This window comes from Oncorhynchus clarkii, unplaced genomic scaffold, assembly GCF_045791955.1.
Source record: "Oncorhynchus clarkii lewisi isolate Uvic-CL-2024 unplaced genomic scaffold, UVic_Ocla_1.0 unplaced_contig_461_pilon_pilon, whole genome shotgun sequence".
Taxonomy (NCBI): domain Eukaryota; kingdom Metazoa; phylum Chordata; class Actinopteri; order Salmoniformes; family Salmonidae; genus Oncorhynchus; species Oncorhynchus clarkii.
This window is the reverse complement of record NW_027258019.1, coordinates 84624-101182: the sequence shown is the minus strand read 5'-3', so window position 1 is coordinate 101182 and position 16559 is coordinate 84624. Positions and strand designations below refer to the sequence as shown.

The 16559-nt window shown below is 42.0% G+C and overlaps 1 protein-coding gene across 1 annotated transcript in view; it reads right to left on the bottom strand.

Annotated features, from left to right (window-relative positions):
- Positions 1-244: 244 nt before the first annotated feature.
- The window catches only part of LOC139394541 (zinc finger protein 850-like), a 45925-nt gene continuing 29610 nt past the window's right edge, over positions 245-16559 (bottom strand). The window contains exons 3-5 of the mRNA XM_071142633.1: positions 12545-13038; positions 11068-11077; positions 245-1199 (exon numbers count right to left, since the gene is read on the bottom strand). Of these exons, the coding sequence (XP_070998734.1) occupies positions 315-1199; positions 11068-11077; positions 12545-13038 (1389 nt within the window). The 3' untranslated portion in view covers positions 245-314. The remainder of the gene's footprint in view (positions 1200-11067; positions 11078-12544; positions 13039-16559) is intronic.

The following is a 16559-nucleotide window of genomic DNA, read 5'->3' as shown; positions in this document are numbered from 1 at the left end:
AACAGACTAGGTCTATACTGCTCCTACATCGTGTAACAATACATCATGTAATGTATATAATGAACGTTCACTAGATATTGAGATTTATATTAAAATATATGTTGCTTTGATAAAATGCTTCTTACTAAATTCATAACATTTCTAGGTTAAAAATCAAGAAATGCACATTCTACTAATCTATTTAATAATTGTAATTTTAAAATATCCAAAATCATATTTTTCATATTAACATTTAATAAAATAAAAAAAACATACGTCAGTACACAGCCTCTATTCTGTCATGTGATTTCAGGTCCTCTGTCCAGGAAAGTATGTTAAGATTTCTCTCCAGAGTGTATTCTCTTCTTATGTTTGTTCAGGCTTCCTAACTGGGTAAAACGCATTCCACAATGGGTGCAGTGGTGTGGTTTCTCCCCAGTGTGTGTCCTTTCGTGTGATTTTAGGTCCTGTGATCGTGAAAATCTCTTTCCACAGTGGGAACATTGGAAAGGCTTTTCTTCTGTGTGTATTATATTATGGTTGTTCAGGTTCCCTAACTGGGTAAAACTCTTTCCACACTGGGAGCAGTGGTAAGGCTTTTCTCCTGAGTGTATTCTCTTATGTTTGTTCAGGCTCCCTAACTGGGTAAAACTTTTCCCACACTGGGAGCAGTGGTGTGGTTTCTCCCCAGTGTGTGTCATCTCATGTGATTTTAGTTCCTGTGACCGTGAAAATCTTTTCCCACACTGGGAACATTGGAAAGGCTTTTCTCCTGTGTGTTTCATCTGATGTTTTTTTAGGTTCCCTAACTGGGTAAAATCCTTTCCACACAGGGCACAATGGTGTGGCTTCTCCCCTGTGTGTGTCCTCTCGTGTGATTTTAGGTGATGCAATCCTGAAAATTTCTTTCCACACTGGGAACATTGGAAAGGTTTTTCTCCTGTGTGTATTCCTTTATGCTTTTTCAGGCTCCCCAACTGGGTAAAACTCTTTCCACACTGGGAGCAGTGGTGTGGCTTCTCCCCTGTGTGTGTCCTCTCATGTGATTTTAGGTGCTGTGATCGTGAAAATCTCTTTCCACACTGGGAACATTGGAAATGCTTTTCTCCTGTGTGTATTCCTTTATGCTTTTTCAGGTTCCCTAACAGGGTAAAACTCTTTCCACACTGGGAGCAGTGGTGTGGCTTCTCTCCTGTGTGTGTTCTCTCATGCTGTTTCAGCTTCCATAACCACTTAAAACTCAAATTACACTGGGAGCAGTGGTGTCGTCTCACTGGTTTGGGCGTCTCTGGGTCTGGTTCCCCTGAAGGACTCTTCTTTCGTCTCTCAGAGTGAGAGTCTGGTCTCTCTCCTGCCAAAGACAGAGTATTTAGTTAAACAGAGAGACCTGAATGAAATCTCCTGCTCTTCCTATGAGGTTTAATCCATTACCCTGTTGTAAAATATAGTTGCGCAGGAGGAGATGGCTGCGTTTTACAGGCTCTTAACCAATTGTGTATTTGTGTGTGTTCTGTCACATTATTTGTAACTTAGTTTGTACATAATGTTTCTGTCACAGTCTACTGCTGCTCTTTAATTATTTGCTTTTATTAATCTATTTGCTACTTAACACTTATTTTTCTTAAAACTGCATTGTTGGTTAAGGGCTGGTTGTGTTCCTGTTGTATTCGGTACCTGTGACAAATAAAACCTGATTTGATGACTAGATCCCTCATTATTCAACTTTACATTTGGATCCTGGATGCCGATTGGTTAATAACAGTTCCATTTGAATTATCCCTACACATCCACTGTTCCACAACCCTGCCAGGAAATGCATCAACTAATCTCCACTGGAAAAAACATATTGTATAATCTAGTGGCCAATTGTTGGCTGGCTACTAGAATGGTACATAAGGGGTTAAGTTAAGATGGGGCTAGAATGGTAGATAAGGGGTTGAGATGGGGCTAGAATGGTAGATAAGGGGTTAAGATGGGGCTAGAATGGTAGATAAGGGGTTAAGATGGGGCTAGAATGATAGATAAGGGGTTAAGATGGGGCTAGAATGATAGATAAGGGGTTGAGATGGGGCTAGAATGGTAGATAAGGGGTTAAGATGGGGCTAGAATGGTAGATAAGGGGTTAAGATGGGGCTAGAATGGTACATGATGGGTTAAGATGGGGCTAGAATGGTATGCAACAAGTGTTTTGTTTAATTCTCTTTTCTATGGCAAAATTAAGTTACTGTTGTGTTTTCCGCAACATAATATAATTAATTACCAGTATGCCTATAGGGTTACTCGCACTCAAAACATGAAATGGAAAAAGTGTGAGATGCTAAACTTAATTTAATGCTGCAATATAATAACCTGTTTATATTTTCCCCATAAACAATGACTTGACTCAGGGTACATTTGATATTACCCTAATAAAGTTTAGAAACTTTTGTTTAGGTTTGGTGTGGATATTATAGGACTATGGTTTGGTGTGGATATTATAGGGCTATGGTTTGGTGTGGATATTATAGGACTATGGTTTGGTGAGGATATTATAGGACTATGGTTTGGTGTGGATATTATAGGGCTATGGTTTGGTGTGGATATTATAGGACTATGGTTTGGTGAGGATATTATAGGGCTATGGTTTGGTGTGGATATTATAGGACTATGGTTTGGTGAGGATATTATAGGACTATGGTTTGGTGAGGATATTATAGGACTATGGTTTGGTGTGGATATTATAGGACTATGGTTTGGTGAGGATATTATAGGACTATGGTTTGGTGAGGATATTATAGGACTATGGTTTGGTGTGGATATTATAGGATGGTTTGGTGAGGATATTATAGGACTATGGTTTGGTGTGGATATTATAGGGCTATGGTTTGGTTATTATAGGGCTTATCTATGGTTTGGTGTGGATATTATAGGACTATGGTTTGGTGAGGATATTATAGGGCTTAGCTGTGGTTTGGTGTGGATATTATAGGACTATGGTTTGGTGAGGATATTATAGGACTATGGTTTGGTGTGGATATTATAGGACTATGGTTTGGTGTGGATATTATAGGACTATGGTTTGGTGTGGATATTATAGGACTATGGTTTGGTGTGGATTTTATAGGACTTTGCTATGCGTTCCAACTGACTCTGACAGTTGAACTTGAGGTGGGGAAGAATGTTTTAAGCCAAACAGAGTTACTCCTTTAATCTAACAATATAATGTTTGGACTTCATAGCAATCCCAGAAGGCCTGAATCATGGAGTCACTGTTCGTTTTACACTTAGGACATGACTCTGCCGTTGAGCTGTAGAATTTGAATAAACTGAAGAAAATAAATTCAAGAGGGGTACAGACTTTCTATTGGTACTGTATGTACAAATATAGATGTGGAGACACCCCACAGTTGGCCCCGGGGAGAGTAACAACCATTATAACATAAAAAGAGGGTTAATATGTAAATACATATTAAGCTTCCAGAGTTGATAGTCCATAATGTTCCATTGTCCATAACGGAGTTGAGTTCCAGAGTCCACAGCGTTCCATTGTCTATAACGGAGTTGAGTTCCAGAGTCCACAGCGTTCCATTGTCTATAACGGAGTTGAGTTCCAGAGTCCACAGCGTTCCATTGTCTATAACGGAGTTGAGTTCCAGAGTCCACACTCACAACTTTGAATGAAAAACATGGAGTGAAATGTATCTAACTGTTCAAAACATGAAAAACATATTTGTAAACACACATTTTGACCACAAAATGTGTACAATTTTTTTAATATCTGCTTATTTTGGGGGAATTTAAAACATTAACTTGTGTTACAAAAGGTTAAGAAAAGAAACAGTGTTAGTGTTTGATATAAATGGTCATTTTTCCATAATTTCCAACATGGGGAATGTTGGTGTTTTTAGACTGAGTTAACATATGGAAGTGTTTAAAGATGGTGATGCCATTGATCATTTAGCTATTAGATTTAGAATTGTAGGATCCCTTTAGGCTACTACTATAGCCCATAGAAACGCATTTTAATAACACACTCATAAATGGCAAAAAAAGACAGTCAAAATGTTGATTAATAAGGAATCAGGGTTTGAAGTGTCTGTCCTAGATCTAGCAGATATAAAAGATCAGGAAATATTTTTTGTTTTTTTCGGCACACATTTAACCCCTTATTTCTGTTGGCACAAAACTAACTCCATCGGATTTTAAATAACATGTGGTAATTATTTTTTTAAATTACATTTCATCCAGATCAAAATTAGATAAAAAATTATCCTTCCTTGTCTTCCCTGTATTTAAGATATTACTCACTGTTGTTAATCAGATCTCCTTTCTCCTCTTCTTCCAATGTGACAGTCACCTCCCCCAATCCAAAAACGGCATCCTCCTCCTCTTCTTTCACTGTGACATCCTCCTCCTCTTTCACTCTGAACGCGTCTTCATCTTCTGTCAATTTAACGTCTCTCTCTTCTTCTTTCACTGTAACAGCCTCAACCTCTGTTTCTTGTTTTACTGTGACATCCTCTTCTTCCTTCTCCTCTTTCACGACAATGTTCAGCCCCAGAGTTTCTTTCTCCGTCCAGCAGACCCCCTCTTCAGAAGGTAGGGAGTCGTTTAGTGAGCTCATGGTTGGGATGTTAGCTAGACAGCTAGCTAGTTAGTTAGTTAGTGACTAGACTAGCACTACTGCTAATTTACCCAGCTAGCTAGCTAGCTAACAACAACGTAAATATTAAATTCAATGGTGTAACTAGCTAATAGATACGACAAGTGTGTTTAAAACACAGTGGCTAATATACAACGAAAGCATTTAAAGATCTGCAATTTTATCGTCTATGTTGGCTAGTAAGATACCGAGGTGCTCGAAAGCTACGGAGGTGAATAACTCGCTGTTGTTGTTTGAAGAAGCGTCCCGTCCATTAGATTATACGTCACACCGGCAGCATTGCCCTGAAACAGGCACATCGCCACCTGCTGGGTGGGAGGGTAACACAGTCAAGGGACATTTCCATTTTGGTTAATACTCACTGTAGAAACATCTGTTGGGTTGGTAGAATGTGAAACGACCCACCTCATTGGTTAATATTCACTGTAGTAGAAACATCAGGTTTGTATAATGTGGAAAGACCCACCTCATTGGTTAATATTCACTGTAGTAGAAACATCTGTTGGGTTGGTAGAATGTGGAACGACCCACCTCATTGGTTAATATTCACTGTTGTAGAAACATCTGTTGGGTTGGTAGAATGTGGAACGACCCACCTCATTGGTTAATATTCACTGTAGTAGAAACATCAGGTTGATATAATGTGGAACGACCCACCTCATTGGTTAATATTCCCTGTAGTAGAAACATCTGTTGGGTTGGTAGAATGTGGAACGACCCACCTCATTGGTTAATATTCCCTGTTGTAGAAACATCTGTTGGGTCTGTAGGATGTGGAAAGACCCACATCATTGTTTAATATTCACAATAGTAGAAACATCTGTTGGGTTGGTAGAATGTGGAAAGACCCACCTCATTGGTTAATATTCCCTGTAGTAGAAACATCTGTTGGGTTGGTAGAATGTGGAAAGACCCACCTCATTGGTTAATATTCCCTGTAGTAGAAACATCTGTTGGGTTGGTAGAATGTGGAAAGACCCACCTCATTGGTTAATATTCCCTGTAGTAGAAACATCTGTTGGGTTGGTAGAATGTGGAAAGACCCACCTCATTGGTTAGTTTTCTCTGGGTAATGAGTAATGCAGTTTAAAGGCAGTGGTCCATTTTGAACCCACAACTCCCTCCCTGTTTTTCAACTAGTCGCCCAGTACAGCACCGTTAATATTTAATTGACCGTTCTAGTACTTTTCCATACTGAATACAGCTCTGTACAGCTTTGTTACACCGTGTAGGAGCAGTTTGGACCTACTCAGTACCGTGTAGGAGCAGTTTGGACCTACTCAGTACTGTTACACTGTGCAGGAGCAGTTTGGACCTACTCAGTACTGTTACACCGTGTAGGAGCAGTTTGGACCTACTCAGTACTGTTACACCGTGTAGGAGCAGTTTGGACCTACTCAGTACTGTTACACCGTGTAGGAGCAGTTTGGACCTACTCAGTACTGTTACACCGTGTAGGAGCAGTTTGGACCTACTCAGTACTGTTACACCGTGTAGGAGCAGTTTGGACCTACTCAGTTCTGTTACACCGTGTAGGAGCAGTTTGGACCTACTCAGTACTGTTACACCGTGTAGGAGCAGTTTGGACCTACTCAGTACTGTTACACCGTGTAGGAGCAGTTTGGACCTACTCAATACTGTTACACCATGTAGGAGCAGTTTGGACCTACTCAGTACTGTTACACCGTGTAGGAGCAGTTTGGACATACTCAGTACTGTTACACTGTGTAGGAGCAGTTTGGACCTACTCAGTACTGTTACACTGAGTAGGAGCAGTTTGGACCTACTCAGTACTGTTACACTGTGTAGGAGCAGTTTGGACCTACTCAGTACTGTTACACCGTGTAGGAGCAGTTTGGACCTACTCAGTACTGTTACACTGTGTAGGAGCAGTTTGGACCTACTCAGTACTGTTACACTGTGTAGGAGCAGTTTGGACCTACTCAGTACTGTTACACCGTGTAGGAGCAGTTTGGACCTACTCAGTACCGTGTAGGAGCAGTTTGGACCTACTCAGTACTGTTACACCGTGTAGGAGCAGTTTGGACCTACTCAGTACTTCTTTCCACATTCTACCAACCCAACAGATGTTTCTGTTACAGTGAATATTAACCAATGAGGTGTGTGGAAGCCAATTGTTTACAAGTGCCTGTTATTATTCCAGTTTCTGTTCTAACCTGGAAAATCTCTCCTGATGTTCTGACTGACACGTTGTGTTATACACCTTCCAGCCATCCATCCTTTCACCCACTCAGAAGAGCTCTCCTGATGTTCTGACTGACACATTGTGTTGTCTACCTTCCAGCCATCCATCCTTTCACCCACTCAGAAGAGTTCATTTCTGTAAGTACATAGATGTTTATGTATATAATCAATGTCCTACCAACAGGATATTAAAAACTGTAATATCTTATGTTTCACAGAGTCGTGACTGAACGACGACATGAATAACATACAGCTGGTGGGATACACTGTATCGGCAAGATAAAACAGCAGCCTCTATTAATTAAGACAAGGGGTGGCGATCTATGTATATTTGTAAACAACAGCTGGGTGCACAATATCTAAGGAAGTCTCAAGGTTTGCTCGCCTGAGGTAGAGTATCTCATGATAAGCTATAGACTCCACTATCTACCGAGAGAGTTTTAATATATTCTTCATAGCTGTCTATTTACCACCACAAACCGATGCACTAAGACCCCACTCAATGAGCTGTATAAGGCCATAAGCAAACAGAAAAACGCTCATCCAGAGGCGGCGCTCCTAGTGGCCGGGGACTTTAATGCAGGGAAACTCAAATCCGTTTTACCTCATTTCTACCAGCATGTTAAATGTGGAACCAGAGGGGGGGAAAAAAACTCTAGTCCACCTTTACTCCAAACAAAGCGACACGTACAAAGCTCTCTCTCGCCCTCCATTTGGCAAATCTGACCATAATTCTATCCTCCTGGTTCCTGCTTACAAGCGAAAACTAAAGCAGGAAGCACCAGTGACTCGACCAATAAGAAAGATGCTTCTGAAGCCGATGCTAAGCTACAGGACTGTTTTGCAGCACAGACTGGAATATGTTCCAAAATTCTTCTGATGGCATTGAGGAAATACACCACATCAGTCACTGGCTTCATCAATAAGAGCATCGATGACGTCGTCCCCACAGTGACTGTACGTACATACCCCAAAAGGCAACATTCGCACTGAGGTGCCGCTTTCAAGGTGCGGGACTCTAACCCGGAAGCTTATAAAAAATCTCGTTATGCTCTCTGATGAACCATCAAACAGGCAAAGCATCAATACAGGACTAAGATCAAATCGTATTACACCTGCTGCGATGCTCGTCAGATGTGGCAGGGCTTGCAAACTATCACAGACTACAAAGAGAAGCACAGCCGAGAGCTGCCCAGTGGCACGATGAGCTAAATAACTTCTATGCTCGCTTCGAGGCAAACAACACTGAAACATGCATGAGAGCATCAGCTGTTCCAGACGACTGTGTGATTATGCTCTCCGCAGCCGATGTGAGTAAGACTTTTAAACAGGTCAACATTCACAAGGCCGCAGGGCTAGACGGGTTACCAGGACGTGTACACTAAGCATACGCTGACCAACTGGCAAGTGTCTTCACTGACATTTTCAACCAGTCCCTGACTGAGTCTGTAATACCAACATGTTCCAAGCAGACCACCATAGTCCCTGTGCCCAAGAACACTAAGGTAACCGTCCTAAATGACTACCGACCCATAGCACTTTGAAAGGCTGGTCATGGCTCACATCATCACCATTATCCAAGAAACCCTAGACCCACGGCGATTTGCATACCGCCCCATGCAATCTCTATTGCACTCCACACTGCCCTTTCATACCTGAACAAAAGGAACAACTATGTGAGATTGCTATTCATTGACTGCAGCTCAGCATTCAAAACCATAGTGCCCTCAAAGCTCATCAATAAGGACCCTAGGACTAAACATCTCCCTCTGCAACTGGATCCTGGACTTCGTGACGGGCCGCCCCCAGGTGGTGAGGGTAGGTAACAAAACATCCTCCACGCTGGTCCTCAAATGGGTGCCCATCAGAGGTGCGTGCTCTCCTGTACTACCTGTTCACTCATGACTGCACTGCCAGGCACAACTCCACCATCAACACCATCATTAAGTTTGCCGATGACACAACAGTGTTAGGCCTGATCATCGACAACGACGAGACAGCCTACAGGGAGGGGGTCAGAGACCTGACGGTGTGGTGCAAGGACAACAACCTCTCCCTTAACGTGATCAAGACAAAGGAGATGATTGTGGACTACAGGAAAAAGAGGACCGAGCATGCCCCCATTCTCATCGACAGGGATTTAGTGGAGCAGGTTGAGAGCTTCAGGTTCCTTGGCGTCCACATCACCAACACACTAACAGAGGGCACAACCAAACCTATTCCCCCTCAGGAGACTGAAAAGATTTGGCATGGGTCCTCAGATCCTCAAAAGGTTCTACAACTGTACCATTGAACATCCTTACAGGTTGCATCACTGCCTGGTATGTCAACTGCTCGACCTCCAACCGCAAGGCACTACAGAGGGTAGTGCGTACGGCGCAGTACATCACTGGGACCAAGCTTCCTGCCATCCAGGACTTATATACCAGGCGGTGTCAGGGGAAGGCCCTAAACATTTTCAAAGACTCCAGCCACCCTAGTCATAGACTGCTCTCTCTGCAACCGCACAGCAAGCAGTACCAGAGCTGCAAGTCTAGGTCCAAGAGGCTTTTAAACAGTTTCGACCCTCAAGCCATAAGACTCCTGAACATCTAATCAAATGACTACCCAGACTATTTGCATTGGCCCCCTTTTACACTGCTGCAACTCTGTTATTATCGATGCATAGTCACTTTAATAACTCTACCTACATGTACAGTGCCTTGCGAAAGTATTCGGCCCCTTGAACTTTGCGACCTTTTGCCACATTTCAGGCTTCAAACATAAAGATATAAAACTGTATTTTTTTTGTGAAGAATCAACAACAAGTGGGACACAATCATGAAGTGGAACGACATTTATTGGATATTTCAAACTTTTTTAACAAATCAAAAACTGAAAAATTGGGCGTGCAAAATTATTCAGCCCCCTTAAGTTAATACTTTGTAGCGCCACCTTTTGCTGCGATTACAGCTGTAAGTCGCTTGGGGTATGTCTCCATCAGTTTTGCACATCGAGAGACTGACATTTTTTCCCATTCCTCCTTGCAAAACAGCTCGAGCTCAGTGAGGTTGGATGGAGAGCATTTGTGAACAGCAGTTTTCAGTTCTTTCCACAGATTCTCGATTGGATTCAGGTCTGGACTTTGACTTGGCCATTCTAACACCTGGATATGTTTATTTTTGAACCATTCCATTGTAGATTTTGCTTTATGTTTTGGATCATTGTCTTGTTGGAAGACAAATCTCCTTCCCAGTCTCAGGTCTTTTGCAGACTCCATCAGGTTTTCTTCCAGAATGGTCCTGTATTTGGCTCCATCCATCTTCCCATCAATTTTAACCATCTTCCCTGTCCCTGCTGAAGAAAGGCAGGCCCAAACCATGATGCTGCCACCACCATGTTTGACAGTGGGTATGGTGTGTTCAGGGTGATGAGCTGTGTTGCTTTTACGCCAAACATAACATTTTGCATTGTTGCCAAAAAGTTCAATTTTGGTTTCATCTGACCAGAGCACCTTCTTCCACATGTTTGGTGTGTCTCCCAGGTGGCTTGTGGTAAACTTTAAACGACACTTTTTATGGATATCTTTAAGAAATGGCTTTCTTCTTGCCACTCTTCCATAAAGGCCAGATTTGTGCAATATACGACTGATTGTTGTCCTATGGACAGAGTCTCCCACCTCAGCTGTAGATCTCTGCAGTTCATCCAGAGTGATCATGGGCCTCTTGGCTGCATTTCTGATCAGTCTTGTCCTTGTATGAGCTGAAAGTTTAGAGGGACGGCCAGGTCTTGGTAGATTTGCAGTGGTCTGATACTCCTTCCATTTCAATATTATCGCTTGCACAGTGCTCCTTGGGATGTTTAAAGCTTGGGAAATCTTTTTGTATCCAAATCCGGCTTTAACCTTCTTCACAACAGTATCTCGGACCTGCCTGGTGTGTTCCTTGTTCTTCATGATGCTCTCTGCGCTTTTAACGGACCTCTGAGACTATCACAGTGCAGGTGCATTTATACGGAGACTTGATTACACACAGGTGGATTGTATTTATCATCATTAGTCATTTAGGTCAACATTGGATCATTCAGAGATCCTCACTGAACTTCTGGAGAGAGTTTGCTGCACTGAAAGTAAAGGGGCTGAATAAATTTGCACGCCCAATTTTTCAGTTTTTGATTTGTTAAAAAGGTTTGAAATATCCAATAAATGTCGTTCCACTTCATGACTGTGTCCCACTTGTTGTTGATTCTTCACAAAAAAATACAGTTTTATATCTTTATGTTTGAAGCCTGAAATGTGGCAAAAGGTCGCAAAGTTCAAGGGGGCCGAATACTTTCGCAAGGCACTGTACATATTACCTCAATTACCTCAACTAACCGGTGCCCCTGCACATTGCCTGCCCCTGTGTATAGCCTCCACATTGACTCTGTCCCGGTACCCCCTGTATATAGTCTACACATTGACTCTGTACTGTTACCCCCCTGTATACAGCCTCCACATTGACTCTGTCCCGGTACCCCCTGTATATAGCCTCCACATTGACTCTGTCCCGGTACCCCCTGTATATAGCCTCCACATTGACTCTGTCCCGGTACCCCCTGTATATAGCCTCCACATTGACTCTGTCCCGGTATCCCCTGTATATAGCCTCCACATTGACTCTGTCCCGGTATCCCCTGTATATAGCCTCCACATTGACTCTGTCCCGGAATCCCCTGTATATAGCCTCCACATTGACTCTGTCCCGGTACCCCCTGTATATAGCCTCCACATTGACTCTGTCCCGGTATCCCCTGTATATAGCCTCCACATTGACTCTGTCCCGGTACCCCCTGTTTAAAGGGTGTACCGGGACAGAGGGGTAAGGCTTTTCTCCTGTGTGTATTATATTATGATTGTTCAGCCTCGCTAACTGCAATAAAACTATTTTCACACTGGAAGCAGTGGTATGGTTTCTCCCACGTGTGTGTCCTCTCGTGTGATTTTAGTTGCTGTGTACTGTGTTTTCCTAAGACACAATGGTGTGGCTGGCTTCCGGGTTAAGTGAGTAGTGTGTCAAGAAGCAGTGAGCTGTATAAAGAGAAGCATGTGTTGATTGATTAGTGAACATTTTTAATGAGTTAGAAATGAAAACAAACTTAACATCTACTACACATATGCACATTAGGCAATTTCTGGTTCATTCAGTCAAACAAACATATATAATAAAAAATAAGCACCTAGGTCTATAATGTATAATGTAACAATACACAGATGTATATAATGAATGTCCACTAGTGCCGTTCCACATTATATTTATATTCAGACAACAATATGTTCCATTAATCAAATCAGCACCTGTGTTTTCTCTGACATGGTGGAATAATACTGATGGGAACATTCATGAGGAAGTGAGTGTTCTTCGTGTCAACAAAATTGTCAACGTCATCAGAACAACGTCATCAAATGTTCATAAACCTTTTAGGGTGAAGACTAGTATACACATTAACTCAATTCATATCATTTCTAGGTTAAAATCAAGAAATGCACATCCTACTAATCTATTTAATAATTGTTATTTTAAAATATCCAAATCATATTTTTTTATTTCAACATTTAATTTAAAAACTACCTCTAAAACATAAGTCAGAACACAGCCTCTCTATTCTGTCATGTGATTTACAGGTCCTCTGACTGGGAAAGTATGTTAAGATTTCTCTCCAGAGTGTATTCTCTTCTTATGTTTGTTCAGGCTTCCCAACTGTGTAAAACTCTTTCCACAATGGGTGCAGTGGTGTGGTTTCTCCCCCGTGTGTATCATCTCATGTGATTTTAGGTCCTGTGATCGTGAAAATCTCTTTCCACAGTAGAAACATTGGAAAGGCTTTTCTTCTGTGTGTATTATATTATGGTTGTTCAGGTTCCCTAACTGTATAAAACTCTTTCCACACTGGGAGCAGTGGTAAGGCCTTTCTCCTGTGTGTATTCTCTTATGTTTGTTCAGGGTCCCTAACTGGGTAAAACTCTTTCCACACTGGGAGCAGTGGTGTGGTTTATCCCCTGTGTGTTTCATCTCATGTGATTTTAGTTCCTGTGATCGTGAAAATCTCTTTCCACACTGGGAACATTGGAAAGGCTTTTCTCCTGTGTGTATTCCTTTATGCTTTTTCAGGTTCCCTAACAGGGTAAAACTCTTTCCACACTGGGAGCAGTGGTGTGGCTTCTCCCCTGTGTGCATCCTCTCATGCTGTTTCAGCTTCCATAAAAACTTATAACTCAAATTACACTGGGAGCAGTGGTGTCGTCTCCCTGGTTTGGGCGTCTCTGGGTCTGGTTCCCCTGAAGGACTCTTCTTCCGTCTGTCAGAGTGAGAGTCTGGTCTCTCTCCTGCCAAAGACAAGAGTATTTAGTTATTAAACAGAGAGACCTGAATGAAATCTGCTCTTCCTATGAGGTTTAATCCATTGCCCTGATGTAAAATATAGTGGCGCAGGAGGAGATGGCTGCCGGTAAACAGGCTCTTAACCAATTGTGTTATTGTGTTGTTGTGTTGTTGTGTTGTTGTGTTCTGTCACGTTATTTGTAACATAATGTTTCTGCACACAGCAGTCTACTGCTGATCTTTAATTTCTAGTTGTTTTTATTCATCCATTTGTTACTTAACTCTTATTTTTCTGAAAACAGCTTGTTGTTGTTTATTAAGGCCTGGTGGTAATTCCTGTTGTATTCGGCAGATGTGACAAATAAAATCTGATTTGATAACTAGATGCCTCATTATTCAACTTTACATTTGGATCCTGGATGCCGATTGGTTAATAGCCATTAGTTATTCACAATGCTACCCGGGTAATGGCACTTACCAGTTCCATTTGAATCATTCCTACACATCCACTGTCCCACAGCCCAGCCAGGATAATTACAGCCATTTTGATATCAGAAAGAAAACGTATTAGTAGATTGTTTTTGATTTTGTAATGAACGTTCCAGAATCTGAATAGTTCCAGAATCTGAATGGTTCCAGAATCTGAACGGTTCCAGAATCTGAATGGTTCCATGCCTGATGTCAGTGTATATTCCTTTTGTTGTTGTCAGTGCCCTGATTTATGTTGCACACTTCCTTCTGCTTCTGCATTCCCCCTCTTAAACATCCTGCCCCTCTTACATCTTCCCTGTCTACTGTACCTATGTGGAAGAGGTAAGTTATTGCAAAATTGTCCCATGAAAATCATACTCCTAAACTCAGCAACTGCGTTTATTTTCAGCAAACTTAACGTGTAAATATTTGTATGAACATAACAAGATTCATCAACTGAGACATAAACTGAGTTCCACAGACATGTGACTAACAGAAATTGAATAATGTGTCCCTGAACAAAGGGGGGGGGGGGGGGGGGGGGGGTTAAAATCAAAAGTAACAGTCAGTATCTGGTGTGGCCACCAGCTGCATTAAGTACTGCAGTGCATCTCCTCCTCATGGACTGCACCGGATTTGCCAGTTCTTGCTGTGAGATGTTACCACACTCTTCCACCAAGGCACCTGCAAGTTCCTGGACATTTCTGGGGGAAATGGCCCTAGCCCTCACCCTCCAATCCAACAGGTCCCAGACGTGTACAATGGGATTGAGATCTGGGCTCTTCGCTGGTCATGGCAGAACATTGACATTCCTGTCTTACAGGAAATCATGCACAGAACAAGCAGTATGGCTGATGGCATTGTCATGTCAGGATGAGCCTGCAGGAAGGGTACCACATGAGGGAGGAGGATGTCTTCCCTGTAGCGCACAGCGTTGAGATTGCCTGCAATGACAACAAGCTCAGTCCGATGATGCTGTGACACACCGCCCCAGACCATGACGGACCCTCCACCTCCAAATCGATCCCGTACTAGAGTACAGGCCTCTGTGTAATGCTCATTCCTTCAATGATAAACGCAAATCCGACCATCACCCCTGAAGTTACAAAACTGCGACTCGTTAGCGAAGAGCACTTTTTGCTAGTCCTGTTTGGTCCAACGACGGTGGGTTTGTGCCCATAGGCGATGTTGTTACCGGTGATGTCTAGTTAGGACCTGCCTAACAACAGGCCGACAAGACCTCGGTCCAGCCTCTCTCAGCCTATTGAGGACAGTCTGAGCACTGATGGAGGGATTGCGTGTTCCTGGTGTAACTCGGGCAGTTGTTGTTGCCATCTTGTACCTGTCCCGAAGGTGTGATGTTCGGATGTACCGATCCTGTGCAGGTGTTGTTACACGTGGTCTGCCACTGCGAGGACGATCAGCTGTCCGACCTTTCTCCCTGTAGTGCTGTCTTAGGCGTATCACAGTACGGACATTGCAATAAATTGCACTGGACACATCTGCAGTCCTCATGCCTCCTTGCGTTCACGCAGATGAGCAGGGACCCTTGGCATCTTTCTTTTGGTGTTTTTCAGAGTCAGTAGAAAGGCCTCTTTAGTGTCCTAAGTTTTCATAACTGTGACCTTAATTGCCTACCGTCTGTAAGCTGTTAGTGTCTTAACGACAGTTCCACAGGTGCATGTTCATTAAGTGTTTATGGTGCATTTAACAAGCATGGGAAACTGTGTTTAAACCTTTCACAATGAAGATCTGTGAAGTTATTTGGAGTTTTACAAATTATCCTGAAAAAGGGATGTTTATTTTTTTGCTGAGTTTATGTTAAAACACTTCAAATGTGTTAATATGGTCACTGACAGTGTTTTGTAATGGTCTCCCACCGTGCTATGTATTAATGTCAGTCATTAACTTTGTATCTGTTGATTTGTGAATGCTGTACATGCTAGCTAGTCGGTGTACATGTCGTCATTGGGCTAACATGGCTGTTCATTTGCACTTTACAGAGGTAAAATAATTAATTATTAATATATATATATATGTATTAATAAGTCCTATAATATCCACACCAAACCATAGCCCTATAATATCCACACCAAACCATAGTCCTATAATATCCACACCAAACCATAGTCCTATAATATCCACACCAAACCATAGTCCTATAATATCCACACCAAACCATAGTCCTATAATATCCACACCAAACCATAGTCCTATAATATCCACACCAAACCATAGTCCTATAATATCCACACCAAACCATAGTCCTATAATATCCTCACCAAACCACAGTCCTATAATATACACACCAAACCATAGTCCTATAATATCCACACCAAACCATAGTCCTATAATATCCACACCAAACCATAGTCCTATAATATCCACACCAAACCATAGTCCTATAATATCCTCACCAAACCATAGTCCTATAATATCCTCACCAAACCATAGTCCTATAATATCCACACCAAACCATAGTCCTATAATATCCTCACCAAACCATAGTCCTATAATATCCACACCAAACCATAGATAAGCCCTATAATATGAACACCAAACCATAGTCCTATAATATCCTCACCAAACCATAGTCCTATAATATCCACACCAAACCATAGATAAGCCCTATAATATCCACACCAAACCATAGTCCTATAATATCCACACCAAACCATAGCCCTATAATATCCACACCAAACCATAGTCCTATAATATCCACACCAAACCATAGTCCTATAATATCCACACCAAACCATAGTCCTATAATATCCACACCAAACCATAGTCCTATAATATCCACACCAAACCATAGTCCTATAATATCCACACCAAACCATAGTCCTATAATATCCACACCAAACCATAGTCCTATAATATCCACACCAAACCATAGTCCTATAATATCCTCACCAAACCACAGT